This window comes from Onychostruthus taczanowskii, unplaced genomic scaffold (assembly GCF_017590055.1).
Source record: "Onychostruthus taczanowskii isolate IOZ18803 unplaced genomic scaffold, ASM1759005v1 scaffold184, whole genome shotgun sequence".
NCBI classification, from domain to species: domain Eukaryota; kingdom Metazoa; phylum Chordata; class Aves; order Passeriformes; family Passeridae; genus Onychostruthus; species Onychostruthus taczanowskii.
In genome coordinates, this window is record NW_024499062.1 from 515,069 (window position 1) to 542,916 (window position 27,848).

At 50.1% G+C, this 27,848-nt stretch overlaps 2 protein-coding genes across 2 annotated transcripts in view; one reads left to right on the forward strand and one right to left on the reverse strand.

Annotated features, from left to right (window-relative positions):
* Positions 1 to 1,749: 1,749 nt before the first annotated feature.
* On the reverse strand, positions 1,750 to 16,914 carry ASB13 (ankyrin repeat and SOCS box containing 13). Its single transcript, XM_041401085.1, has 6 exons — positions 16,815 to 16,914; positions 14,035 to 14,222; positions 11,423 to 11,573; positions 6,555 to 6,689; positions 4,962 to 5,153; positions 1,750 to 2,851 (listed from the first exon to the last, which is right to left on the reverse strand). Exons 1-6 carry the CDS (start codon positions 16,855 to 16,857, stop codon positions 2,724 to 2,726), a joined length of 837 nt encoding a protein of 278 aa, XP_041257019.1. The 5' UTR covers positions 16,858 to 16,914; the 3' UTR covers positions 1,750 to 2,723.
* A 7,057-nt stretch (positions 16,915 to 23,971) lies between these two features.
* Positions 23,972 to 27,848, forward strand: part of LOC121334171 — a 30,701-nt gene continuing 26,824 nt past the window's right edge. The window contains exon 1 of the mRNA XM_041401075.1: positions 23,972 to 24,165. Within this exon, the coding sequence (XP_041257009.1) occupies positions 24,123 to 24,165 (43 nt within the window). The 5' untranslated portion in view covers positions 23,972 to 24,122. The remainder of the gene's footprint in view (positions 24,166 to 27,848) is intronic.

Sequence of the window (27,848 nt, forward strand, 5' to 3'; positions counted from 1 at the left end):
TCAGCTGCTTCTGGCATTCCCAGAAATCCCAAAATCCTACAAAACCCCAGGAAATACCCCCCTGTGATCCAAGAGGGATCCTTGGATTCTCTGAGGTTTTGATCCAGAGGAGATCCAGGTGCTCCTAAAAATCCAGGGAAAATCCCCCAAAATTCCAGCTGGGAATTGGAATAAATGGGACAAATGGGGAAAATGGAATTAATGGGATAAATAATGGAATAAATGGGATTTTTCCCCAGCAATTCATGGATAAGGAGTGGCCACAGCCCAAATGTCATTCCCAGTTTTCCAAGCTGGAATTGCAGGATGGTGCCTGAAGCTCTCCTAAATCCCAGCAGCAGGAATTCCTCCAATGGATTTGAAACAAAAACCCCCAGAAAACTTTGGGATCCCCCAAAAAGGCTCCAAAACCAGGGGGAAATGAAGATGGAATCCACGGGATTGGGGAATTTCTTCTTGGTTCCCCAAGGAATCTTTTTGATTTTCCAAGGGAAACTTGGATTTGGTAATTCCATTATTGTACCAGCGAAGGCAGGGTGGGAAAAACACCTAAAAAGGGATTTGGGAACCCTAAAAAGGGATTTGGGATTCCTAAAAAGGGAATTGGGAACCCTAAAAAGGAATTAAGGGATCCTAAAAAGGGATTTGGGAACCCTAAAAAGGGAATTGGGAACCCTAAAAAGGAATTAGGGATCCTAAAAAGGGATTTGGGAACCCTAAAAAGGAATTTAGGGATCCTAAAAAGGGATTTGGGAACCCTAAAAAGGGATTTGGCAATGCTAAAAAGGGATTTAGGGATCCTAAAAAGGGATTTGGGAATGCTAAAAAGGGATTTGGGAACCCTAAAAAGGGATTTGAGATCCCTAAAAAGGGATTTGGGAATGCTAAAAAGGGATTTAGGGATCCTAAAAAGGGATTTGGGAATGCTAAAAAGGGATGTGGGAACCCTAAAAAGGGATGTGGGATCTTCAAAAGGGATTTGGGATCCCTAAAATTGTCCCACAAAACCTTTTTCCTGCCGTTCCCAGGGATGAATCCCACAAAAAAAACCCCTCTGGGGCTCCCCTGAGCTTGTCCAATTCCACATTTCTGGGAATCCCAGCCCAAAACTGGGGATGAGAACAGCAGGGTTTGGGATTTCCAGGATAAAAAGGGGAAGGGAGGAATAAATAAAATGAAAATGAGAAATAAAACCCATAAAGTGCATTCAGCTCCAGCTCAGCATTCCCAGCCTGGATCCGGAGCGGATTCCAGGATTCCTGGAGGAGTTTGTTCTGGTGGGGAAGCTCTGGGATTTTCCAGGATTATTGGGAAAAATGGGAAACCTGGAAGGGGGAGGAGAATCCCAGCTCAACATCCAAGGACAAAGCCCCAGGTACCCAAGGAATTCCAGGAATTCCAGCTGGGATTCAGGCCTGGAATCCCAACCTGGCATTGGGAAAAGAGCTCCAAAGGGGGAAAATCAATCCCAAAATTCCCAAACTTCCAAGCAGAACCCAGTCCTGTTGTATCCCACGGGATCCCAAGGGAGGGGGAAACAAATCTGGGATCAGGGGATGGGAATGGGAGTGGGAGTGGGAATGGGAGTGGGAATGGGATTGGGAATGGGAGTGGGAATGGGATTGGGAGTGGGTTTGGGAGTGGGAGTGGGAATGGGATTGGGAGTGGGATTGGGAATGGGAGTGGGAATGGGATTGGGAATGGGAGTGGGAATGGGATTGGGAGTGGGATTGGGAGTGGGAGTGGGAATGGGATTGGGAGTGGGATTGGGAATGGGAGTGGGAATGGGAGTGGGATTGGTAATGGGAATGAGATTGGGAGTGGGAATGGGATTGGGAATGGGACACAGCCAATCCCAGCCTGGCCTCTCCTCATTCCTGGTGTTGACCCAAAGCCTCTGGATGCTCCTGGAAAACCCTAAAAATTCCCTAAATGAACGAGCTGCAGTGCCTCTAATTAGCCCTGAGCTGATTAATTTAGGGAATTCATTTAGGGAATTCATTTAGGGGATTGTTAATTTAGGGAATCGTTAATTTAGGGAATGAATGAATGAATGAACAGGGAATTAATTTGCCCCCAGCAGGGCTCGCAGCTGTCACTGGAGTTATTCCCAAGGGTGGGATCCCATCAAATCCAAGGATTTGGAAATCCAAGGATTTCCCCTCCCAGTTGCTCTGCAGCCAGCAGGGAAAGGGGTCCTGGGTCATTCCAGGCTGGATCATCCAAAAGGGGATGGATGATCCCTGCAGGGAAAAACAGGATAAAAATGGGAAAATTGGGATCAGAAATGGGATCAGAGGGGTCCATGCAGGGGACAACGGGGTAAAAATGGGAAAAACGGGATAAAAATGGGATTAAAATGGGACCAGAGCTGCTCCAGAGCATGGAATTCCCAGCTGGAATGATTCCCACTCCACAGTTATCCCATTTCTCTCCCCGCTGGCTGGATCCCAAAGAGGAAATCCAGGAAAATCAGGGACTCCCACCTGGGAGAGGCTAAAATTCCACCTGGGAAATTCCAAGAAAACTCACAGAAAAGAGGAATTCCTGACAAATCCTATTTACAGCAGCGCCTGAAATTAAATTAAAATGGGGTTTTTTGGGGGGGGGAGGTAGAAGAGAAGGAGAACTCCTCCGATGCTGTGGGGTTTTTCCTGGGAATTGCAGGCTTTTCCCGGGAATTGCAGGCTTTTCCCGGGAATTGCAGGCTTTTCCTGGCTCTGTCAGTTGTAGGAGAGGTACTGGATGAGCCTGGGGGGAATCTGCAGCTTGGAGATCTCGTGCAGCCCCCGGCGCCCGGCCGCTCTCCGCACCGTCACCCGGCACAGCTGGGCCAGGCTCAGGGGCGTCTCTGCGCGGGAAACGGGAGAAAAACGGGATGGAACGGGATCAGGAACGGGATCAGGAACGGGGGGAAAAGGGGATCAGGAATGGGGGAAAAGGGGATCAGGAATGGGGGAAAAGGGGATCAGGAATGGGGGAAAAGGGGATCAGGAATGGGGGGAAACGGGATCAGGAATGGGGGGAAAGGGGATCAGGAATGGGGGAAAAACGGGATCAGGAACGGGGGAAAAACGGGAAAAAAACAGGATCAGGAATGGGAAAAAAATGGGGTCAGAAACGGGATCAGGAACGGGGGGGAAACGGGGTAAAAACAGGAGAAAAACGGGAGAAAAACAGGATCAGGAACGGGATCAGGAACAGGGGGAAAAGGGGATCAGGAATGGGGGGAAACGGGATCAGGAATGGGGGGAAACAGGATCAGGAATGGGGGGAAAACGGGATCAGGAATGGGGGAAAAACGGGGTAAAAATCGGACAAAAATGGGACCAGGAATGGGGGGAAAACGTGGTTGAGGAACCAGGTAAAAACGGGATAAAAACAGGATCAGGAATGGGATAGAAACGGGATCAGGAATGGGGTAAAAACAGGATCAGGAACAGGGTAAAAACGGGATAAAAATGGGATCAGGAACGGGGTAAAAATGGGATAGAAACAGGATCAGGAACGGGACAAAAATGGGATAAAAATGGGATCAGGAACAGGGGAAAATGAGATCAGGAATGGGATAAAAATGGAATCAGGAACAGGATAAAAATGGGATAAAAATGGGATCAGGAACGGGGGAAAAATGGGATAAGAATGGGATCAGGAACGGGGGAAAACAGGATAAAAATGGGATAAAAACGGGATCAGGAATGGGATCAACATGGGATCAGGAACAGGGGAAAAACAGGATCAGGAACGGGGGAAAAACAGGATAAAAACGGGGTAAAAATGGGATCAGTAATGGAGTAAAAATGGGATAAAAACAGGATAAGGAACGGGATAAAAACGGGATCAGGAACGGGATAAAAATGAGATCAGAAAGGGGATTTGATGGCGAAATTCCCAGGACAAAGGGAATTTGATGGCTGAATTCCCAATAAAAAGGGGATTTCATGGCTGAATTCCCAATAAAAAGGGGATTTGATGGCCGAATTCCCAATAAAAAGGGTATTTGATGACCAAAAAGGGGATTTGATGGCTGAATTCCCAGGACAAAGGGGATTTGATGGCCGGATTCCCAGGACAAAGGGGATTTGATGGCCGGATTCCCAATAAAAAGGGGATTTGATGGCCAGATTCCCAATAAAAAGGGGATTTGATTGCCGAATTCCCAGGACAAAGGGGATTTGATGGCCGAATTCCCAATAAAAAGGGGATTTGATGGCTGAATTCCCAATAAAAAGGGGATTTGATGGCCAAATTCCCAGGACAAAGAGAATTTGATGGCCAGATTCCCAGGACAAAGGGGATTTGATGACCAAATTCCCAATAAAAAGGGGATTTGATGGCCAAATTCCCAGGAGAAAGGGGATTTGATCACCAAAATCCCAGGACAAAGTGGATTTGATGGCCAGATTTCCAATAAAAAGGGGATTTGATGTCTGAATTCCCAATAAAAATGGGATTTGATGGCTGAATTCCCAATAAAAAGGGGATTTGATGGCTGAATTCCCAATAAAAAGGGGATTTGATGGCCGAATTCCCAATAAAAAGGGGATTTGATGGCCGGATTCCCAATAAAAAGGGGATTTGATGGCTGAATTCCCAATAAAAAGGGGATTTGATGGCCGAATTCCCAATAAAAAGGGGATTTGATGGCCGGATTCCCAATAAAAAGGGGATTTGATGGCCGAATTCACAGGACAAAGGGGATTTGATGGCCAAATTCCCAATAAAAAGGGGATTTGATGGCTGAATTCCCAATAAAAAGGGGATCTGATGGCTGAATTCCCAATAAAAAGGGGATTTGATGGCTGAATTCCCAATAAAAAGGGGATCTGATGGCTGAATTCCCAATAAAAAGGGGATTTGATGGCCAGATTCCCAATAAAAAGGGGATTTGATGGCCAGATTCCCAATAAAAAGGGGATTTGATGGCCGGATTCCCAATAAAAAGGGGACTCCCCACTCACTCTCATAGAACTCGAAGCACTTGGCCGTGGGGCTGCTGCTCCAGGTGTAATCCGAGGGTTTCTTGCCCCGGTTGTCCCGGGCGTAGATGTTCCCTCCAAACTCCACCAGCAGCTCCACCAGGTCCACGTTGCGCACCTTGGCCGCGTGGTGCAGCGCCGTCTCGTGCAGCTTGGCCGCGTTCACGTTGGCTCCTGGGCACGGCACAGGGAATTCCGGGGTGGGAAAGGGGGCCCAGGCAGGGAAAAGGGAATAAATCCAGCCAGGGAAAGGGGATCCGGTGGGGAAAAGGGAATAAATCCAGCCAGGGAAAGTGGATCAGGTGGGGAAAAGGGAATAAATCTGGTCAGGGAAAGGGGATCCGGGCAGGGAAAAGGGAATAAATCCGGCCAGGGAAAGGGGATCCGGGCAGGGAAAAGGGAATTAATCCAGCCAGGGAAAGGGGATCAAGTGGGGAAAAGGGAATAAATCCGGCCAGGGAAAGGGGATCAAGTGGGGAAAAGGGAATAAATCTGGTCAGGGAAAGGGGATCTGGGCAGGGAAAAGGGAATAAATCTGGCCGGGGAAAGGGGATCCAGTGGGGAAAAGGGAATAAATCCAGCCAGGGAAAGGGGATCCGGGCAGGGAAAAGGGAATAAATCCAGGGAAAAGGGGATTTGGCCAAGGAAAAGGGGATCCGGGAAGGAAAATGGAAATTTATCCAGGGAAAAGGGGATTTAACCAGGGAAAAGGGAATCCAGCCAGGGAAAAGGGAATCCGAGCAGGAAAATGGAAATTTAGCCAGGGAAAAGGGAATTTATCTAGGGAAAAGGGGATTTGGCCAGGGAAAAGGGATCAGAAATGGGAACAGAAATGGGACGAGGAATGGGAGCAGAGGGGTCTGTGCAGGGAAAAACAGGATCAGGAATGGGATGAGGAATGGGAGCAGAGGGGTCTGTACAAGGAAAAACGGGATCCAAATGGGGTTTCAAATCGGGATCAGAGGGGTCTGTGCAGGGAAAAACAGGATCAGGAATGGGATCAGAAGTGGCAAATGACATCAGGAATGGCACCAGGAATGGGATGAGAAATGGGAGCAGAGGGGGTCTGTGCAGGAAGAACGGGATCAGGAACGGGATCAGGAACGGGATCAGGAACGGGATCAGGAACGGGATCAGGAATGGGATCAGGAATGGGAGCAGAGGGGTCTGTGCAGGGAAGAATGGGATCAGGAACAGGATCAGGAATGGGATCAGGAACGGGATCAGGAACGGGATCAGGAACGGGATCAGGAACGGGATGAGGAACGGGATGAGGAACGGGATGAGGAATGGGATCAGGAATGGGATCAGGAATGGATCAGGAACGGGATCAGGAATGGGATCAGGAACGGGATGAGGAATGGGATCAGGAATGGGATCAGGAACGGGATGAGGAATGGGATGAGGAACGGGATCAGGAATGGTATCAGGAATGGCACCAGAAATGGGATCAGGAATGGGAGCAGAGGGGTCTGTGCAGGGAAGAACGGGATCAGGAATGGGATGAGGAACGGGCTGAGGAACGGGCTGAGGAAGGGGATCAGAGCCGTTTCCCAGGGCGATTCCCGGCCGTACCTGCCTGCAGCAGCAGCTTGGCACAGTGCAGGTGCTCGCGGGCACAGGCCACGTGCAGGGGCGTCCCGAAGTGGCAGTCGTGCGCCTCCAGGTTGGCACCCACCTCGATCAGCAGCTGCACGCACTCCGGGCTGCCTGGGACAGGGAAACCCGGGAATGCCTGCTGGAAACTGGGAATGCACACTGAAAACTAGGAATGCACGCCGAAAACTGGGAATGCACGCCGAAAACTGGGAATTCCTGCTGAAAACTGGGAATGCCCGCTGGAAACAGAATGCTCACTGGAAACTGGGAATGCCTGCCCCAACGGGATGGAATTCCCACTGAAAACTGGGAATTCCTGCTGAAAATTGGGAATGCCCACTGAAAACTGGGAATGCACACTGAAAACAGGGAATTCCTGCTGGAAACTGGGAATGCCACTGGAATCTGGGAATGCCCGCTGGAATCTGGGAATGCCTGCTGGAAACTGGGAATGCCCGCTGGAAACTGGGAATGCCCGCTGGAAACTGGGAATGCCCGCTGGAAACTGGGAATGCCTGCCCCAACGGGATGGAATTCCCACTGAAAACTGGGAATTCCTGCCCCAACAGGATGGAATTCTCACTGGAAACTGGGAATTTCTGCTGAAAACTGGGAATGCACACTGAAAACAGGGAATTCCTGCTGGAAACTGGGAATGCCACTGGAATCTGGGAATGCCCGCTGGAATCTGGGAATGCACGCTGAAAACTGGGAATTCCTGCCCCAACAGGATGGAATTCCCGCTGAAAGCTGGGAATGCACACCGAAAACTGGGAATGCCTGCCCCAACAGGATGGAATTCCCACCGAAAACTGGGAATGCACGCTGAAGACTGGGAATTCCCGCTGAAAACTGGGAATGCCTGCCCCAACAGGATGGAATTCCCACTGAAAACTGGGAATTCCCGCTGAAAACGGAATGCATGCTGAAAACTGGGAATTCCCATTGAAAACTGGGAATTCCTAGCCCAACAGGATGGAATTCCCACTGGAAACTGGGAATTCCCAACACGCCGGGATTGAATTCCCACTGAAAACCAGGAAAACCCCACTGAAAACTGGGAATTCCCACTGGAAACTGGGAATTCCTGCCCCACTAGGATGGAATTCTCACTGAAAACCAGGAAAATGCCACTGAAAACTGGAAATTCCTGCCCCGCTAGGATGGAATGAAAACGAAGAATTCCCGCTCTGCTGGGAAAAACGGGATCAGAAATGGGATCAGAGGGATCTCTGCAGGGAAAAATGGGGTCAGAAATGGGATCAGCAGTGGGATCAGCAACAGGATCAGCAATGGGATCAGCAATGGGATCAGCAACGGGATCAGCAGTGGGATCAGCAATGGGATCAGAATGGGATCAGCATGGGATCAGCAATGGGATCAGAATGGGATCAGCAATGGGATCAGCAATGGGATCAGCAGTGGGATCAGCAATGGGATCAGCAATGGGATCAGCAGTGGGATCAGCAACAGGATCAGCAGTGGGATCAGCAATGGGATCAGCAGTGGGATCAGCAATGGGATCAGCAGTGGGATCAGCAGTGGGATCAGAGGGATCCCTGCAGGGATCTCTCTCCCTTCCCTCCTGACAGGCTCCAAGCACCAGCACAGCCTGACCATTCCCTGGTCACATGAAGAGTTCTGGTGCTTTTTTCCCATTCCAAGCCGTAAACACCCACGGAATGACCCTGGAATTACTCTGGAACTAGCCCAGAACGACCCTGGAATTAATGACACTGGGATGACCCTGGAACTGCCCTGGAATGACCCTGGAATGACCCTGGAACTGCTCTGGAATGACCCTGGAATGACCCAGGAATTGCCCTGGAATGACCCCAGAATTAATGCCCCTGGAATTCTCCAGAAATGACCTTGGAATTGCCCTGGAATGACCTTGGAATTGCCCTAGCACGACCTTGGAACTGCCCTAGCACGACCTTGGAACTGCCCTGGAATTCTCCTGGGATGACGCTAGAATGACCCTGGAATTGCCCTGGAATTACCTTGGAATGACCTGGAAATGACCCAAGAATGACCCTGGAATTGCCCTGCAATGATCCTGGAATTGCCCTGGAATGACCCTGGAATTCTCCAAGAATGACCCTGGAATTACCTTGGAATGACCTGGAAATGACCCAAGAATGACCCTGGAACTGCCCTGGAATGACCCCGGAATTCTTCAGGAATGACCCTGGAATTGCCCTGGAATTACCTTGGAATGACCTGGAAATGACCCAAGAATGACCCTGGAATGACCTTGGAACTGCCCTGGAATGATCCTGGAATTGCCCTGGAATGACCCTGGAATTCTCCAGGAATGACCCTGGAATTGCCCTGGAATGACCCCGTAATTCTCCAGGAATGACCCTGGAACTGCCCTGGAATGACCCCGGAATTCTTCAGGAATGACCCTGGAATTGCCCTGGAATTACCTTGGAATGACCTGGAAATGACCCAAGAATGACCCTGGAATTGCCCTGGAATGACCCCGGAATTCTCCAGGAATGACCCTGGAATTGCCCTGGAATTACCTTGGAATGACCTGGAAATGACCCAAGAATGACCCTGGAACTGCCCTGGAATGCCCCTGGAGCTGCCCTGGCATGACCCCGGAACTAACGCCCCCGGAATTGTCCGGAATTGTCCCGAATTGTCCTGAATTGTCCTGAATTGCCCGGAATTGTCCCGAATTGTCCTAATTGTCTGGAATTGTCCCGGAATTGTCCGGAATTGTCCCGGCAGGCGCCGTTACCGTTCATGCAGGCCTCGTGCAGCGGCGAGGCCGTGTACAGCGGCGGGTTCACCTTGGCCCCGTGCGACAGCAGCACCCTGACGCACTCCACGCTGCCCGAGGCGCACGCGTCGCACAGCGGCGTGCTGCCGTCGATGTTCCGCGCGTCCACCTGCGGGGAGCGCGGGGGAAAAACACGGGAAAACACGGGAAAAGGAGGGAAAAGCAGGTTAGAAGTAGGGGAAAACAGGTTAAAAGTAGGGGAAAGCAGGTTAGAAGTAGGGAAAAGGAGGTTAGAAGTAGGGAAAAGTAGGTTAGAAGTAGGGAAAAGGAGATTAAAAGTAGGGATAAGGAGGTTAAAAGTAGGGAAAAGGAGGTCAAAAGCAGGTTAAAAGTAGGGAAAAGGAGGTCAAAAGCAGGTTAAAAGTAGGGAAAAGGAGGTCAAAAGTAGGGAAAAGGAGGTTAAAAGGAGGTTAAAAGCAGGTTATGAATTGTCCTGAATTGCCCGGAATTGTCCCGAATTGTCCTAATTGTCTGGAATTGTCCCGGAATTGTCCGGAATTGTCCCGAATTGTCCTGAATTGTCCTGAATTGCCCGGAATTGTCCCGAATTGTCCTAATTGTCTGGAATTGTCCCGGAATTGTCCGGAATTGTCCCGAATTGTCCTGAATTGTCCTGAATTGCCCGGAATTGTCCCGAATTGTCCTAATTGTCTGGAATTGTCCCGGAATTGTCCGGAATTGTCCCGAATTGTCCTGAATTGTCCTGAATTGCCCGGAATTGTCCCGAATTGTCCTAATTGTCTGGAATTGTCCCGGAATTGTCCGGAATTGTCCCGAATTGTCCTGAATTGTCCTGAATTGCCCGGAATTGTCCCGAATTGTCCTAATTGTCTGGAATTGTCCCGGAATTGTCCGGAATTGTCCCGAATTGTCCTGAATTGTCCTGAATTGCCCGGAATTGTCCCGAATTGTCCTAATTGTCTGGAATTGTCCCGGAATTGTCCGGAATTGTCCCGAATTGTCCTGAATTGTCCTGAATTGCCCGGAATTGTCCCGAATTGTCCTAATTGTCTGGAATTGTCCCGGAATTGTCCGGAATTGTCCCGAATTGTCCTGAATTGTCCTGAATTGCCCGGAATTGTCCCGAATTGTCCTAATTGTCTGGAATTGTCCCGGAATTGTCCGGAATTGTCCCGAATTGTCCTGAATTGTCCTGAATTGCCCGGAATTGTCCCGAATTGTCCTAATTGTCTGGAATTGTCCCGGAATTGTCCGGAATTGTCCCGAATTGTCCTGAATTGTCCTGAATTGCCCGGAATTGTCCCGAATTGTCCTAATTGTCTGGAATTGTCCCGGAATTGTCCGGAATTGTCCCGAATTGTCCTGAATTGTCCTGAATTGCCCGGAATTGTCCCGAATTGTCCTAATTGTCTGGAATTGTCCCGGAATTGTCCGGAATTGTCCCGAATTGTCCTGAATTGTCCTGAATTGCCCGGAATTGTCCCGAATTGTCCTAATTGTCTGGAATTGTCCCGGAATTGTCCGGAATTGTCCCGAATTGTCCTGAATTGTCCTGAATTGCCCGGAATTGTCCCGAATTGTCCTAATTGTCTGGAATTGTCCCGGAATTGTCCGGAATTGTCCCGAATTGTCCTGAATTGTCCTGAATTGCCCGGAATTGTCCCGAATTGTCCTAATTGTCTGGAATTGTCCCGGAATTGTCCGGAATTGTCCCGAATTGTCCTGAATTGTCCTGAATTGCCCGGAATTGTCCCGAATTGTCCTAATTGTCTGGAATTGTCCCGGAATTGTCCGGAATTGTCCCGAATTGTCCTGAATTGTCCTGAATTGCCCGGAATTGTCCCGAATTGTCCTAATTGTCTGGAATTGTCCCGGAATTGTCCGGAATTGTCCCGAATTGTCCTGAATTGTCCTGAATTGCCCGGAATTGTCCCGAATTGTCCTAATTGTCTGGAATTGTCCCGGAATTGTCCGGAATTGTCCCGAATTGTCCTGAATTGTCCTGAATTGCCCGGAATTGTCCCGAATTGTCCTAATTGTCTGGAATTGTCCCGGAATTGTCCGGAATTGTCCCGGCAGGCGCCGTTACCGTTCATGCAGGCCTCGTGCAGCGGCGAGGCCGTGTACAGCGGCGGGTTCACCTTGGCCCCGTGCGACAGCAGCACCCTGACGCACTCCACGCTGCCCGAGGCGCACGCGTCGCACAGCGGCGTGCTGCCGTCGATGTTCCGCGCGTCCACCTGCGGGGAGCGCGGGGGAAAAACACGGGAAAACACGGGAAAAGGAGGGAAAAGCAGGTTAGAAGTAGGGGAAAACAGGTTAAAAGTAGGGGAAAGCAGGTTAGAAGTAGGGAAAAGGAGGTTAGAAGTAGGGAAAAGTAGGTTAGAAGTAGGGAAAAGGAGATTAAAAGTAGGGATAAGGAGGTTAAAAGTAGGGAAAAGGAGGTTAAAAGGAGGTTAAAAGCAGGTTAAAAGTAGGGAAAAGGAGGTTATAAGTAGGGAAAAGGAGGTTAAAAGCAGGTTATAAGGAGGTTAAAAGTAGGGAAAAGGAGGTTAAAAGGAGGTTAAAAGCAGGTTAAAAGTAGGGAAAAGGAGGTTATAAGTAGGGAAAAGGAGGTTAAAAGCAGGTTAAAAGCAGGTTAAAAGTAGGGAAAAGGAGGTTAAAAGTAGGGAAAAGGAGGGGGAAAGCAGGTTAGAAGTAGGGAAAAGGAGGTTAGAAGTAGGGAAAAGGAGGTTAAAAGTAGGGAAAAGAAGGTTAAAAGGAGGTTAAAAGCAGGTTAAAAATAGGGAAAAGGAGGTTAAAAGCAGGTTAGAAGTAGGGAAAGCAGGTCAGAAGTATGGAAAAGCAGATAAAAGTAGAAAAAGCAGGGGAAAGCAGGGAAAAGCAGGTTAAAAGTAAGGAAAAGCAGGTGAAAAGTAGGAAAAGTAGGGGAAAAGTAGGTGAAAAGCAGGGAAAAACAGGTTAAAAGTAGGGGAAAGGAGGTTAAAAGCAGGTTAAAAGCAGGTTAAGAGTAGGGAAAAGAAGGTTATAAGTAGGGAAAAGCAGGTTAGAAGAATGGAAAAGCAGATTAAAAGTAGGAAAAGCAGAGGAAAGCAGGGAAAAGCAGGTTAAAAGCAGGGAAAAGCAGGTCAAAAGTAGAGAAAAGTAGGTGAAAAGCAGGGAAAAGCAGGTTAAAAGTAAAAGCAGGTCAAAAGTAGGGAAAAGGAGGTTAAAAGTAGGGAAAAATAGGGAAAAGCATGTTAAAAGCAGTTAAAAGCAGGTTAGGGGTAGGGAAAAGCAGGTGAAAAGTAGGGGAAAAGCAGGTGAAAAGTAGGGAAAAGTAGGTCAAAAATAGGGAAAAACAGGTTAGAAGTAGGTTAAAAGTAGGGGAAAGCAAGAAAAAAACAGCTTAAAAGCAGGAAAAAGCAGGGAAAATCTCAGCTGAGATCATGGGATCATGGAATTGTGAAGGTTGGGAGTGATTTGGAAGGGGGTGGAGGTCAGATGAAGCAGCAATGCTAAATGCAGCACTGATCCATGTCTCCAGGAGGAATTTTTCCCCAAAATCCCCTCTGAGCTCCCCTGGCCCAGGCTGAGGCCGTTCCCTCTGCTCCTGTCCCTGTTCCCTGGAGCACAGCCCGACCCCCCCGGCTGTCCCCTCCTGGCAGGGACTTGTGCAGAGCCACAAGGTCCCCCTTGAGCCTCCTTTGCTCCAGGCTCAGCCCCTTCCCAGCTCCCTCAGCCCCTCCTGCTTCTCCAGACCCTTCCCAGCTCCCTCAGCCTCTCCTGGTTCTCCAGACCCTTCCCAGCTCCCTCAGCTGCTCCTGGTTCTCCATTCCCTTCCCAACTCCCTCAGCCCCTCCTGGTTCTCCAGCCCCTTCCCAGCTCCCACAGCTTTTCCTCATTCTCCAGACCCTTCCCAGCTCCCTCAGCCCCTCCTGCTTCTCCAGACCCTTCCCAGCTCCCACAGCTTTTCCTGCTTCTCCAGACCCTTCCCAGCTCCCACAGCTTTTCCTGCTTCTCCAGACCCTTCCCAGCTCCCTCAGCTTTTCCTGCTTCTCCAGACCCTTCCCAGCTCCCTCAGCCCCTCCTGCTTCTCCAGACCCTTCCCAGCTCCCACAGCTTTTCCTGCTTCTCCAGACCCTTCCCAGCTCCCTCAGCCCCTCCTGCTTCTCCAGACCCTTCCCAGCTCCCTCAGCCCCTCCTGCTTCTCCAGACCCTTCCCAGCTCCCTCAGCCCCTCCTGCTTCTCCAGACCCTTCCCAGCTCCCTCAGCCCCTCCTGCTTCTCCAGACCCTTCCCAGCTCCCTCAGCCCCTCCTGCTTCTCCAGACCCTTCCCAGCTCCCTCAGCCCCTCCTGCTTCTCCAGACCCTTCCCAGCTCCCTCAGCCCCTCCTGCTTCTCCAGACCCTTCCCAGCTCCCTCAGCCCCTCCTGCTTCTCCAGACCCTTCCCAGCTCCCTCAGCCCCTCCTGCTTCTCCAGACCCTTCCTGGCTCCCTCAGCCCCTCCTGCTTCTCCAGCCCCTTCCCAGCTCCATTCCCTGGACACCTTCCATCCCCTCCAGAACCTTCTCACCCTGAAACCCCAAAACCACAACAAATCCCTCCACATCCCCCCACCCCATCCCACCCCTAGCCCTGACCGGCGGTGACCCCAACCCCACAAACGCCTCTCAAACCCCATCCAGGCGAATTCCCAGCTGGACCAGGGCGGGCTGCACACCTGGGCCCCCGCGTCCAGCAGCAGTTTGACACACTGGGTCTGTCCCCTGAGGCTGGCCTCGTGCAGGGGGGTGATGGAGTCGTAGGTGACGGCGTTGACGCAGGCGCCGCTCTCGATCAGCTGCTGCAGCCGCCGGATCTCCCCGCGCCGCGCGGCCTCGTGCACCGGCGTGCGGTCCGCCCAGAAACCTGGGGAGGAGAGGGCAGATTTGGGAAATTTGGGGTTTTTTTAGGGGAAAAATAACGGTGAGATTCTGTCGCTCCTGCTGCGCAGCGAGCTCGCTTCGTGACGTTAGAGAGCACGCTGTGCTTGGCTTCCGATGGGATGGGAAAATTCATTTTTCCATGAGGTTTTCTCATGGAAATTAATAGTTTGGGAGAAAATATCCATTTGGGAGAAAATATCCATGTGGGAGAAAATATCCATGTGGGAGAAAATAGTAATTTTTGGGAGAAAATAGCAATTTTGAAGAAAATACTAATTTTGGGAGGAAATACCAATTTTAGAGCAAATATCCATTTGGGAGAAACCCAGTTCTGCCCCTGCAGAAGGATGAAATTCCATAAATCCGTTCTGATCAGCACAATGATGGAGCTGGAAAAGCCATGGCAATAATTCCATTAAAACTGCATTTGATCCATCCTGCCAAGTGAGAATTGCAGGATTTTTCATACATGTTTTTCTCCTGAAAATTCCAATTTTGGGAGAAAATACTAATTTTTAAGTTCCATAAATCCAGTGGAAAACTTCTGGTTTGAAATGATGGAGCTGGAAAGTCCATGGCAATAATTCCATTAAAACTGCAATTGTTCCATCCTGCCAAGGGACAACCGGAGGATTTTTCATTTATGTTTTTCTCCTGAAAATTCCAATTTTGGGAGAAAATATCCTTTTGGGAGAAAATACCCAATTTGGGAGAAAATACCAATTTTGGAGAAACCCAGCTTTGCCCCTGCAGGAGGATGAAATTCCATAAATCCATTCTGGTTTGAAATGATGGAGCTGGAAAACCCCTGGCAATAATTCCATGAAATTGACATTAATTTCATAATAATTACATGAAAACATCATTAAGTTCATTAGTAAAATTGTGCATGTGGGGGAAAATGGCATCCCACAGGGATGGAATTTCTGGCTGGGAGGGTGGGGAGGAGCTGGGATGGAATTCCCAGAAAAGATGTGGTTGCCCCATCCTTGGAATTGTCCCAGGCTGGGCTGGAGAGGGCTTGGAGAAACCTGGGATGGAACAAGATGGGTTTCCAACCCTTCCAGCCCAAATTGTTCCAAGGAGCTCTGGATTCCTGAAGGAGCATGGAAAAAGAGCTGGGATCAAGGAGAAACTCAGTCTGACTCAAAAATCCCTTCCCAAACTCTGGGTTCCTGCAGGAACATGGAAAAAGAGCTGGGATCAAGAAAAAACTCAGCCTGACTCAAAAATCCCTCTGGATTCCTGCAGGAGCATGGGCTGGCTGCAAGGAGAAAGAGCTGGGATCAAGGAAAAACTCAGCCCAAAAAAACCTCAGCCTAACTCAAAAAATCCCTCTGGATTCCTGCAGGAGCATGGGCTGGCTGCAAGGAGAAAGAGCTGGGATCAAGGAAAAACTCAGCCCAAAAAACCCTCAAAAAATCCCTTCCCAAAAAGTCCATGGAGCTTGGAAAAAGAAGTTCCCAGCTCCAACACTTTTGCTCAGCGCCCAGCACGGGGCAGTTCTGGCTCACGTGGCACCGTGAGGTGACAATGCCACCTCCTCTCAGGTGGGTGCTGCTTTGGAGGTGGCACTGAGTAAAAACAGCTCCCTGTTAATGCAGCCTCTCCATAAAAAAAAATAAAATTCTGAGTCCCAGCATTTTCACAGGGATTTTCCCCCCTCATTCCTTTGCCAATATCCCTGGGCAGGATGGTTTTCCTTGCCTGGAGCTCCTCGTGGTTTTTATGGCAGGAGGAGCAAATCCAAATGAGGATGGAGCTGCAGAGGGACTGGGGACAAGGGATGGACAGGACACAGGGAATGGCTCCCACTGCCAGAGGGCAGCCATGGATGGGATCTTGGCCATGAGGAATTCCTGGCTGGGCTGGAATTGCCAGAGCAGCTGGGGCTGCCCCTGCATCCCTGCAGTGCCCAAGGCCAGGCTGGACACTGGGGCTGGAGCAGCCTGGGATGGTGGAATTGTCCCTGCCCCGGGAATGGGGACACGAGTCCCGGGGGTGACCCAGGAGCAGCCGCTGGCCCGGCCGGGATTTGGGCACATCCCGATCCCACAGCCCCACAACACCGCACGCGGGGATTCGGGGAGGAGCAGGGATGTTCCCCGGGGGATTCAGGGAGGAGCAGGGATGTTCCCCGGGGATTCGGGGAGGAGCAGGGATGTTCCCCGGGGATTAGGGAGGAGCAAGGATCGTTGCCGGTGTCCTGACGCTGTCCTCAGAGCATCCTCTTGTCCCTTTCCTTGCGAGAGGCCACTCGCTCCCTAAACCGTCCTGCAGCCCCCAAAACCCATCCTTTAACCCCCAAAATCACACTCTAAACCCCAAAACCGTCCTGCAGCCCCCAAAACCCAATCCTTTAACCCCCAAACCACTCTTTAACACCCAAGCCCACACTTCAACCCCCAAAACCACCCTGCAAGCCCCAAACCCACCCCGCAAACCCCAAAGCACCCCGCGAGCCCCAAACCCGCCGCTCCGCGCAGCTCCCGTCTATTCCCGGCGCGGCTCCCCTTCCCAGCTCCTGTCCCAGCCGTTCCCCGAGGTGTCCCCGGCCCGTCCCGTGCCCACGCACTGATGTCGCCCCGCAGGGAGCCGCTGCCGCCGGGGCTCTCCATGGCCCGGCCCCGCCGCTGCGGCCTCGTCCCGCTCCGCCGGGGCCTCCCGGGGCTGACGGGCCCGGCGCGGAGCACGCCGGGAGTTGTAGTGCGGGGACGGGCCGCACTGGGGACACCGGGATGGGCAACGGGGGCACTGGGGGGACTGGGATGGGGGAATTGGGTACTGGGGGCACTGGGATAGGGAGACAGGGGTATTGGGGAGACTGGGATGGGGGAACAGGGTACTGGTGGTACTGGGATGGGGGGACAGGGGTACTGGAAATTTTGGGATGGGTGAACAGGGGGACTGGGGGGTGTGGGAAGGGGATACTGGGATTGGGAAACAGTGGTGAAATTCCATTTTTTTTTGGGAAAAAAAAAAAAAAAAAAAAGTAAAATTCTGTCATTTCTATTCTGCAGTGACTTCACTTCTTAACATGAAAATCCACCCTGTCCTTGGTCCCTGCTGGGATGGAAAAAAATCCATGTTTATCTCCTGGAAATTACCAATTTTGGAGAAAATACCAATTTTTGCCCCTGCAGGAGGATGAAATTCCATAAATCCATTCTGGTTTGAAATGATGGAGCTGGAAAATCCTTGGAAATAATTCCATTAAAACTGCAATTGCTCCATCCTGCCAAGGGAGAATTGGAGGATTTTTCATATATGGATTTTTCATATATGTTTTTCTCCTGAAAATTCCAATTTGGGAGGAAATATCAAATTTTGGAGAAAATACCAACTTTGCCCCAGCTAGAAATTCCATAAATCCATTCTGGTTTGAAATGATGGAGCTGGAAAATCCATGGCAATAATTCCATTAAAACTGCAATTGTTCCATCCTGCCAAGGGAGGATTGGAGGATTTTTCCAAGCTGGCATCTCTCAAAAAAAATTAGATTTTTCCAAGGAAATTGTGGCTGCTCCATCTCTGCATGGGGCTTGGAAAAATTTGGGATAGTAGAAATATCTCTGCCCATGGAATTGGAGGAGTTTTAAGTCCCTTCCCACCCAAACCATTCCATGATTCCAAGATTTTTGCCAGGATCAAACCTTTTGGAAAGAGCTCGTCCCTGCTGGCTCCAGCTGTACCTGGTAAAGAGCAATAATCAATGTCAATAATTCATATTTAAACTCAATATCTAGAAATCTTCAGGTTAATATTGCAAAATTATCAGCTGAGCAGCACCAGGAATTATTTTTTTTAAGAATGAAGGAACGAAATTGAGAATTTTTGTGAAAAACAGAGGGGGGGGGATGGCAGAGATTTGAAAAAAAAGAGAATTTTCTGCCTTTCTTGTCACCTTTGAGTCATTTCCTGAGGAGTCTCTCATAAGGAAATAGGAGAAAAATCAGCATTTTCATGGAGAAAAGCAGAGAAATTCAGCTTTTCCATCAATTTCTGGGATTAACCCAGGGCAGGAGAAGGATCCTCTCTGGTGTTTGCAGGTTGTGCTCTCACCCTGGGCTCCTGGCACTGTTCCACACAGTCAATAATTAATAAATTGATTTGCTTTACCCTGATGTCATCAGGAACTGCTGCTCCCACCTCCCACTCCAGCCATTCCATTGCAACTGTTTTCCTTCACCGACGGCACAATTCCATTTTTTTTTTCTGAATAAAAGAGGGAAATAAAACTCCAAATGACGTCTTTAAATTCACATTTAAGTACGCCAGAACCTTATGAGTCAAGGTTTCAAAGAAGCCAAAAGAAAGCCTTGCCAGGAACCGGGTCCCCACCACGGTGACATCATGGGCTTGGCTTGTCACCACCCTAAAAGTCATGAGGCACCAAAAAGGGACAGAGGAACTCCACTTAAAAATGGGCTCTGACCTCCAGAGGCTCCAGTTCCTCTCCTCAGCAAAATGAAGAAAAGAATTAAATTTGGAAAAGATTTTTAGGATGATCCAGTCCAAACTGTCAGAAGTGCTGCTGATGAAATTCCTTTGAATTCTTTGCTTTTCTCAGCACTGAAAAAGGAGCTGTCACATGAAATTCTACATTTCCTCACTAGAAGTAGCTCCCAACACTAAAATACTTGGATTTCATTGGGACAGTGACTGGATGATCCCACTGGAGGTGGAAGTTTGGAGGTTCTGACTGCAGATCTGCTCTTGAGATGCCCCAAAATCACAGAGACCTCCTCATACCTCGTCGGTCAAGGCTGTGGATTTTTCCCCCTTTAAGGGCAACCAGGAACATATTTCTGTCTCAGCAAGAATTCCAGGTTTTTATCTGCCAGAAGGAGCTAGAAAAACCCATGAATCTGACAAATTTACTGCGATAAATGCTATAAATAGCATCTATTTATTAGTTAAATAAATAATAATAAATATTTAAAACAGTAGGAATAAATATTAAATAAATAATAACATTTAATAAAGAATAATAAACTTAAAAAAATAATAAATAAACAGTGCTACAAAAACTGGTATAAATGGTGCCCTGCCCCAACAAAAAAAATCACTTTTTCTCCCCCCCAACTTAATTTTTTTCACTGGGCAGCAGCACTTTGCACTCTGCTGCCACCGTAGCAAATTCTTAGGGTGGGTGAAATATCCATAAGGGCACATTCCTGACTTATTTGGCTAATAAGTGACTCATAAATGAGTTGGCCCATTGTTGTTCCTTATGTTTGAATTTGTTTGCCAATCTTTCCTGCAAAGCTCAGCAGAGCTAAAGCAGAGCCTGGGCACCGAGCATGGAAACAGCTCAGCAAGGATCAGGAATCAGCCTCTCCATAAATTTATTATGGGTTCAGCACCATGGATCTCGTTGCCAAAAGGAAAGCCAAGTGGAATCCCCTCCAAGACTCCTTGCTCAGCCAAACACAACCTTTGCCCCAGCGTTCAGGACGGGGTGTTCCTAAATCCTCTTGTGTAAGAGCTTGGGCAAGTCCAGATCTCCCTGTTCCCTGCTTGAGTCGATTGCAACATTTGCCGTTGGATGTGTTTTTGGTGTTTTTGCCAAGCCTGGCGAAGCCTAAAAATGATCCTCGGCTTCTTCTGTTCCATGTAGGGTTCAATACTGGGGTGAGGCAGCTCAGAACCATCAGAAGGAACTTTCATTAACCCCTTCCTTGATCCCCTCAGAGCCTTTTACCATCGCTTTCTATCTGTTCTGGCCCAGGGTTTTTCCTCAGCCCTTCATTTTGGCTCTTCCCTCAGCCCCCTTCCTCTCATTCCTTGTTTATAATTCCTTGTTCCTTCTTTCCCTCACCCCTGACATCATTCCTTAAACCCCTTCCCTCACCTCAGTCCTTCCCCCTCAGTGCCTTCCCTCAATGCCCCCAAAACCCCTTCCCTGATCCCTTCATTTTGGCTCTTCCCTCAGGACCTTCCCATCATTTTCAATCTGTTCTGGCCCAGGGTTTTTCCTCAGTCCCTCATTTTGGATCTTCCCTCAGTCCCCTTCCTCTCATTCCTTGTTTTCCTCACCCCTCACATCATTCCTTAAACCCCTTCCCTCACCTCAGTCCTTCCCCTTCAGAGCCTTCTCTCAATCCCCCTAAAATTCCTTCCCTGATCCCCTCAGCCCCTTCCCTCAGGGCCTTTCACCTCCCTCAGCCTCCTTTATCCATTCTGTCCCCTTCCCTCATCTCCTCTCCCCATTTCTCTGTTACTCACCCTCATCCTCTGAATCTTCTTCCCTCACCTCAGAGCCTTACCCAGATCTTTAATTTGGATCTTTCCTCATTCCCTCACAACATTCCTTAAACCCCTTCTTTCACCTCAGTCCTCGCCCCTCAGTGTTTTTCCTCAGCCCCTCATTTTGGCTCTTCCCTCAGGGGCTTCCATCATTTTTTATCTGTTTTGGCCCAGTGGTTTTCCTCAGCCCTTCATTTTGGCTCTTCCCTCAGCCCCTTCCATCAGGGCCTTCGCCCATCATTTTTTATCTGTTCTGGCCCGGGGTTTTTCCTCAGTTTCTCAGTTTGGATCTTCTTTCACCTCAGTCCTTCCCCCTCAGAGCCTTCCTTCAATCCCCCCAAAACTCCTTCCCTGATCCCCTCAGCCCCTCATTTTGGCTCTTCCCTCAGCCCCTTCCCTCAGGGCCTTCCCCCACCTTTCTTCATCCATTCCATCTCCTTTCCTCACCTCCTCACCCCATTTCTGTGTCACTCACCCTCATTCCCTCAGTCTTCTCCTGCTCTGAGCCCATCACTCACTTCAGTGCCATCCCCAGATTTTTGTTTTGGATCTCTCCTCATTCCTTCACATCATTCCTTAAACCCTTTCCTTCACCTCAGTCATTGCCTCTCAGAGCCTTCCCTCAATCCCCCTAAAACCCCTTCCCTGATCCCCTCAGGGCCTTCCCCCCATATTTCATTATCCATTCTGTCCCCTTCCCTCATCTCCTCTCCCCATTTCTCTGTTACTCACCCTCATCCTCTCAATCTTCTTCCCTCACCTCAGAGCCTTACCCAGATCTTTAATTTGGATCTTTCCTCATTCCCTCACAACATTCCTTAAACCCCTTCTTTCACCTCAGTCCTCGCCCCTCAGTGTTTTTCCTCAGCCCATCACTTTGGCTTTTCCCTCAGGGGCTTCCCCCATCATTTTTTATCTGTTTTGGCCCAGTGGTTTTCCTCAGCCCTTCATTTTGGCTCTTCCCTCAGCCCCTTCCATCAGGGCCTTCGCCCATCATTTTTTATCTGTTCTGGCCCGGGGTTTTTCCTCAGTTTCTCAGTTTGGATCTTCTTTCACCTCAGTCCTTCCCCCTCAGAGCCTTCCTTCAATCCCCCCAAAACTCCTTCCCTGATCCCCTCAGCCCCTCATTTTGGCTCTTCCCTCAGCCCCTTCCCTCAGGGCCTTTCCCCACCTTTCTTCATCCATTCCATCTCCTTTCCTCACCTCCTCACCCCATTTCTGTGTCACTCACCCTCATTCCCTCAGTCTTCTCCTGCTCTGAGCCCATCACTCACTTCAGTGCCATCCCCAGATTTTTGTTTTGGATCTCTCCTCATTCCTTCACATCATTCCTTAAACCCTTTCCTTCACCTCAGTCATTGCCTCTCAGAGCCTTCCCTCAATCCCCCTAAAACCCCTTCCCTGATCCCCTCAGGGCCTTCCCCCCATATTTCATTATCCATTCCGTCCCCTTCCCTCATCTCCTCACCCCATTATTGTGTCCCTCACCTCAGTGCTTCCCTTCAACCCCCAGCCCAATCCCTGTTCCCAATGTCCCCTTGTCCCCCATGGATTGGGATACCCCCGAAGTCCCTCACGGGGTGCCTCCAGACCACACACACACACACACACACACATGGAAATGGATGTCTAAGCAGAAAAAAAAAGATAAATAATTCAGTTTTTCTGCACCATGCAGAATCTGCCCAGATCAGCCCAGCAAGGAGAGTTTGTCCTTGAGTAGTTGTGGGAAGAGCTGAGGTCAGGTATGGAGGGGCTGAGGGGATCAGGAAGGGGATTGAGATAAAATACTGAGGGAGGAGGACTGAGGGGAGGGAGGGGGCTCTGGCCATGAGGCAAAGTGTGAGGGGTTAAGGAAAGAAATTTTGGGACTGAGGAAAGGCCCGAAACAAGGAACACAAAGGGAAAATACTGAGGGGGAAAGATTGAGGTGAGAAAAGGAGCTCTGGCCGTGATGTGAGGGGACAAGGAAGGAGTCTGGGGACTGAGGGAAGGTCCAAAACATGGCTCTGGGGAAGGCACTGGGATGAGAGCTCAAAGCAGGAGAATGAGGGAAGGGGCAGTGGGAAGAGCTGAACAAACATTGAATTGGTCAGGAAGGGAATCGGGGGAAACTGAGGGAAGACCCAAAAGAGGGAAAACACTGATGGGGAAGGACTGAGGGGGAGAAAAGGGTCTCTCGCCATGATGTGAGGGGATGAGGGAAAGGGCAGCGGGAAGAGCTGAAGTCAGGCATGGAGGGGCTGAGGTGATGGAGGAGGAGGCCAAGGCAAGACTGGGACAAGATCCCCACCAACGGCAAACACCGATGGCCGAGCCAGGAGCTGACAACGAGGGAGCAGCGCCGAGGGACGGAAGAGGAAAAGCCGCCTACGGACAGCCAAAGGCCGGTGACCGCGGGAAGAGGAAAACCCGCGGGCGGCCCCTCGCTGTCTTTCCGGTTCAGTTTTCACTTTCTGTTTTTTTCCCCGCCGCTCCCGCTCCCGCCCCTCGTCCCCCATGGATTGGGATACCCCCGAAGTCCCTCACGGGGTGCCTCCAGACCACACACACACACACACACACATGGAAATGGATGTCTAAGCAGAAAAAAAAAGATAAATAATTCAGTTTTTCTGCACCATGCAGAATCTGCCCAGATCAGCCCAGCAAGGAGAGTTTGTCCTTGAGTAGTTGTGGGAAGAGCTGAGGTCAGGTATGGAGGGGCTGAGGGGATCAGGAAGGGGATTGAGATAAAATACTGAGGGAGGAGGACTGAGGGGAGGGAGGGGGCTCTGGCCATGAGGCAAAGTGTGAGGGGTTAAGGAAAGAAATTTTGGGACTGAGGAAAGGCCCGAAACAAGGAACACAAAGGGAAAATACTGAGGGGGAAAGATTGAGGTGAGAAAAGGAGCTCTGGCCGTGATGTGAGGGGACAAGGAAGGAGTTTGGGGACTGAGGGAAGGTCCAAAACATGGCTCTGGGGAAGGCACTGGGATGAGAGCTCAAAACAGGAGAATGAGGGAATGGGCAGTGGGAAGAGCTGAACAAACATTGAATTGGTCAGGAAGGGAATCGGGGGAAACTGAGGGAAGACCCAAAAGAGGGAAAACACTGATGGGGAAGGACTGATGGGGAGAAAAGGGTCTCTCGCCATGATGTGAGGGGATGAGGGAAAGGGCAGCGGGAAGAGCTGAAGTCAGGCATGGAGGGGCTGAGGTGATGGAGGAGGAGGCCAAGGCAAGACTGGGACAAGATCCCCACCAACGGCAAACACCGATGGCCGAGCCAGGAGCTGACAACGAGGGAGCAGCGCCGAGGGACGGAAGAGGAAAAGCCGCCTACGGACAGCCAAAGGCCGGTGACCGCGGGAAGAGGAAAACCCGCGGGCGGCCCCTCGCTGTCTTTCCGGTTCAGTTTTCACTTTCTGTTTTTTTCCCCGCCGCTCCCGCTCCCGCCCCTCGTCCCCTCCTTCCCTCCCTCCCTCTCTCCCTCCTCCCCCGCCCGCTCCGTCCTTCCACTTCCTGGGGCCGGCGGATGGCGGGGGCCGCCCCGCGCCGCCTCATGCCCGCCGGCCCGGTAGCGGCGCCGCGCCGGGGGCCGGGCGGGGCGGCCATGAGGGCAGCCTGAGGGACGGCTCCGGCGAGCCCCGGCCATGGGCGAGAGGCGGCGCGGAGAGAGCGGCGAGCCGGGCACGGGTAAGCGGGGCCGGGGAGTGAGGGCGGGCGGCTCCATCGCTCCCTTCTCTGCGAGTTGGGCGGTGGTTACCGGCTCCATGCCGCTCTTCCTTGAGGGAGGGAAAGGCGACCGGCTCCATCCCGCTCTTCCCTGGGAGAAGGGAAGGCGAGCGGCTTCATTCGGCTCTTCCCTAGGAGGGGGGGAATTACTGGCTGCGTGCCGCTCTTCCTTTGGAGAGGGGAAGGCGACCGGCTCCATCGTGCCCTTCCTTAAAGAGAGAGGGTTCCCGGCTCCATCGTGCCCTTCCTTAAGGAGAAGAGAGTTCTTGGCTCCATCCCGCCCTTCCTTAAGGAGAGGAGGATTCTCGGCTCCATCCCGCCCTGCCCTGGGAGAAGTGTGTGTGTATGTGTGGGGGATTACAGGTTCCATCCCGCCCTTCTCCGGCAAGCAAAGGGTTACCGCTCCATCGCACTTTTCCCCGGGGAAAAGACGATTTACCGGCTTCATCCCGCCCTTCGGCGGGGAGCAGAGCGTTTAGCCGCTCCATGCTGCCCTTCCCTGGGTAAAAGAGGGTTCCCGGCTCCATCCCGACCTTCCCCGGGGGAGCGGAGGAGCGGCCGCGCCGCCTTTGCCCCTCTCCCGTTCCCCTTGCTGCCAGGGGGAGGTCGGTGAGGCCCCGACCCCGAGCTCCTGGAAGCCTCGGACACGTAGGAACCAGATGGTTTTGAAATTTTCTGGCTCACCAGCGACACGTTGGCTTTTCCATGTGGTGGTTCCCAAGGCCTGAGCAGCTGGGAAAAGTCGCGGTGCTTTTTTGGACACACGTGCTGGGTGGTGTGGGTGCCCTTCAGGACTGGGATTTGGGAGAAAAACCAGCGTGGATGGGTGCTGATCCTCTCCTGGAGGGGCTGGAGGACTCTCGATCCCCCTTTGGAGCAGCTGCAGGGCTGAAATTTGGCCTTATAAGGGGAGAAAAAGACATTTGTGCTCTGTTCTTGCACAATTCTAATCCCAGATTGTCCTCAAACTATCCCACAGAGGTTTGGATTGCAGCAGTTTGCCCAGCTCTAGGTCTGCACTCCTAAAGCGAGGATAATCTGGGATAGATGAAACAAGCAGGAGGTTGGATGGCACTAAAAGAATTGCAAATCGTAGTCCTTGCTCCATGGAAACCAAGTTTGGTTTTTTTTTCATAAAAAAACGTGTGTTCTGTGATGATCCAGAATGATCCAGAATGGTGCAGGAGGTGCTCTGCTTTTTTTGGGCTGCTCAAGTCAGGGCATAAAATTAATGGATTTACCCCGAGTCTTTGATGAAATGGATATTTCTTAGTGCAGCTCCAAGCTCATTTTGGTTTTTATGAAACACGGGGCTTTGCTGTGGTCGAATCTGGAAATCACTGCTCTGCTCTAGAAGGAATTTTTTTATATAAGTTCTGTTGTAACTGAAGCATCTGGTTTCACAGAAATTATTTTCCAGCCAAGACATCATTATCAGAGCATTTCAGAAACTCTTTATCAGAGCATTTCAGAAACTCTTTATCTCCTCTGCTAAGAATTGTGATTAATTACAATTCATTGCCTTGCACCACAGGCTGTTAGGTAGCTCTGAAATTTGTTTTATGCATAATTTGCTTTATTTCTTTTTAGTGTTCCTCTTAAACCTGCAGTTTTTGGCAACACCAGAGCCAGCTTGAATATTCCCCATTCCCAGATCTTCAGTATTCCTTAAAATCCCACCTTGGGATTTTCTTCCCCAAAGTCACCAATTCCTTGTTCTTGCTTAGAATCCCTTTGAGAGCAGAAAGTGAAATGTTGATTTTTTTGAGGGGATAAATTCAGTTTTTTGCCAAATCTGGAATATTTTTTTGATGGTGACACCCCACTGATTCTGAGGGAATCTTTGGATTTGAGTGCTTGGCTTTGGTTGTTTTTATTGGGAATTTTCAGGGTGTGATTTCGCCAGCCAGAGGATCCTTAGGGAATTTGGTTAGAGGGATTTGTTTTGATTTTTTCCCTTTTCCCAAAGGGAATTTCTCTGCCTTGTGGAAGTTGTTCCTAACGCTGCTGCCCGCTCAGCTCTGTGGAAAATCACTGAACTGGCTGATTTTGGAAAGAAAATGTTCCTTTTTTGTTGTCCAAGTGCCAAAATTCCTGTGCTGGTGACTTGGGAAGAGTCAGGTGCCACCTGAGTGAAGCCACAGCCTTGGGTGGGGTGACAAAATTGGAGTTTGGGGATAAAAGCTCCTGATTTTTATCAATTAGTGTGTGAAAATTGTAAAAAACGCATTTTGAATTCCGTGAGCAGCTGAAAGGAGCAGGAGGGAGGTTGTAAAATCCAAGAAATTGCTCTTGAAAGGATTTTAGCTGGAGGATTCCTACCCTGAGGAGTTTTTTCATCACAGTGGGGTGGATGTGGCTTTGTCCAGCCAGGAATGGGGACCTGTCCTTTTCCAGAGGGAAAATTACAACTTCTCATCCAGCCTGAACCTCCCAAGGAGTTTTTTTTGTTGGTTTTATTTTTCCCCTTTAATTTTTCCATCTGCTGGTGCAGCAAGAGAGACTCCATCATTTCTCCACCAGGCTGGGTTTTTCAAGCTTTTCCCTCCTGGATGAAACATTTCCTTTGGAATTCTTTTGTTGGAGCCAAACAAAAGAACAGAAGGAACAAAATTCCAGGTGGGAATTTGGAAACACTCGGATTTGCTGCAATTTCTGATGACACAAAGAGGGTTTTTTTTTGTTTTTTTGTTTTTTAAACATGATGCAGGAACATCACTTTCCTTTCCCATGAGGAAACTGCTAAAATTCCCTGCCCATCCAATGGGATTTGGAATTTGCTGTGAGATGAAATCAGAGCTTGAGTGCAGCTCTCTCTGGAGGTTGCAGAGTGCCCTGAAAAGATGCCAGGAATTCCCTGCAGCACCTAAAACCCATCCAAATAAATCCTGTCAGGCCCTAAAACCATCCTGCAGCCTCCACATCCTCATTCCTTTTCCACGGGGAAATTTTCCCTAAAATCCAATCCAAACCCCTTGGCACAGCTGGAGGCCAAAAACAGGATCAAAAATGGGATCAGGGAATGCTGAGCTGCTCCAGGGCATGGAATTCCCAGCTGGAATCAGCACTGGGTGATTGGGAAAAAAATGGGAAAAAAAATGGGAAAAAAAAAAACCCTGGAAATCCAGTCCAGCACCTGGGTTTGCTTAGGAACAACCACCTTGGCTCACTGAGTTAAAAACAGCAAAAGAAATGATCCCACCCCAAGCCAGGATATAATTCCCGAGTTTAGGGCCAAGGAGGATTAATTTAGGAACGTGGAGCTGCATCCTGAAAACTCATGGAAACTCCATTTCCTGAGGAAAAGGTGGAATCTTTGCATTTGTGGCTTGTTTTTTATTCCTCATCTGCAGCATCCTGGGGCAAGATCTCCAGGAAACACAGGGAAGCATCAGTTTGTTCCAGAGGTTTTGTTCTGTTCCCAACCCATCCCGTTCCCAAAATCTGCCTGGAAAAACGTGGAAAATCCCACTTGTCTTGGGGTGAGGTCAGATCCTTTATCCCGTGGCAGCTTCAGCCACCAGCACATCCAGGGTTAAAATAATTCCCTGTGTCCTGGGGTGGGGAAAAACTGGGAAAGTGGAATTCCAGAGTTGGAAAAACCCTCAGAGATCCAATCCAGCCGTTCCCAAACCTGCCAAGGC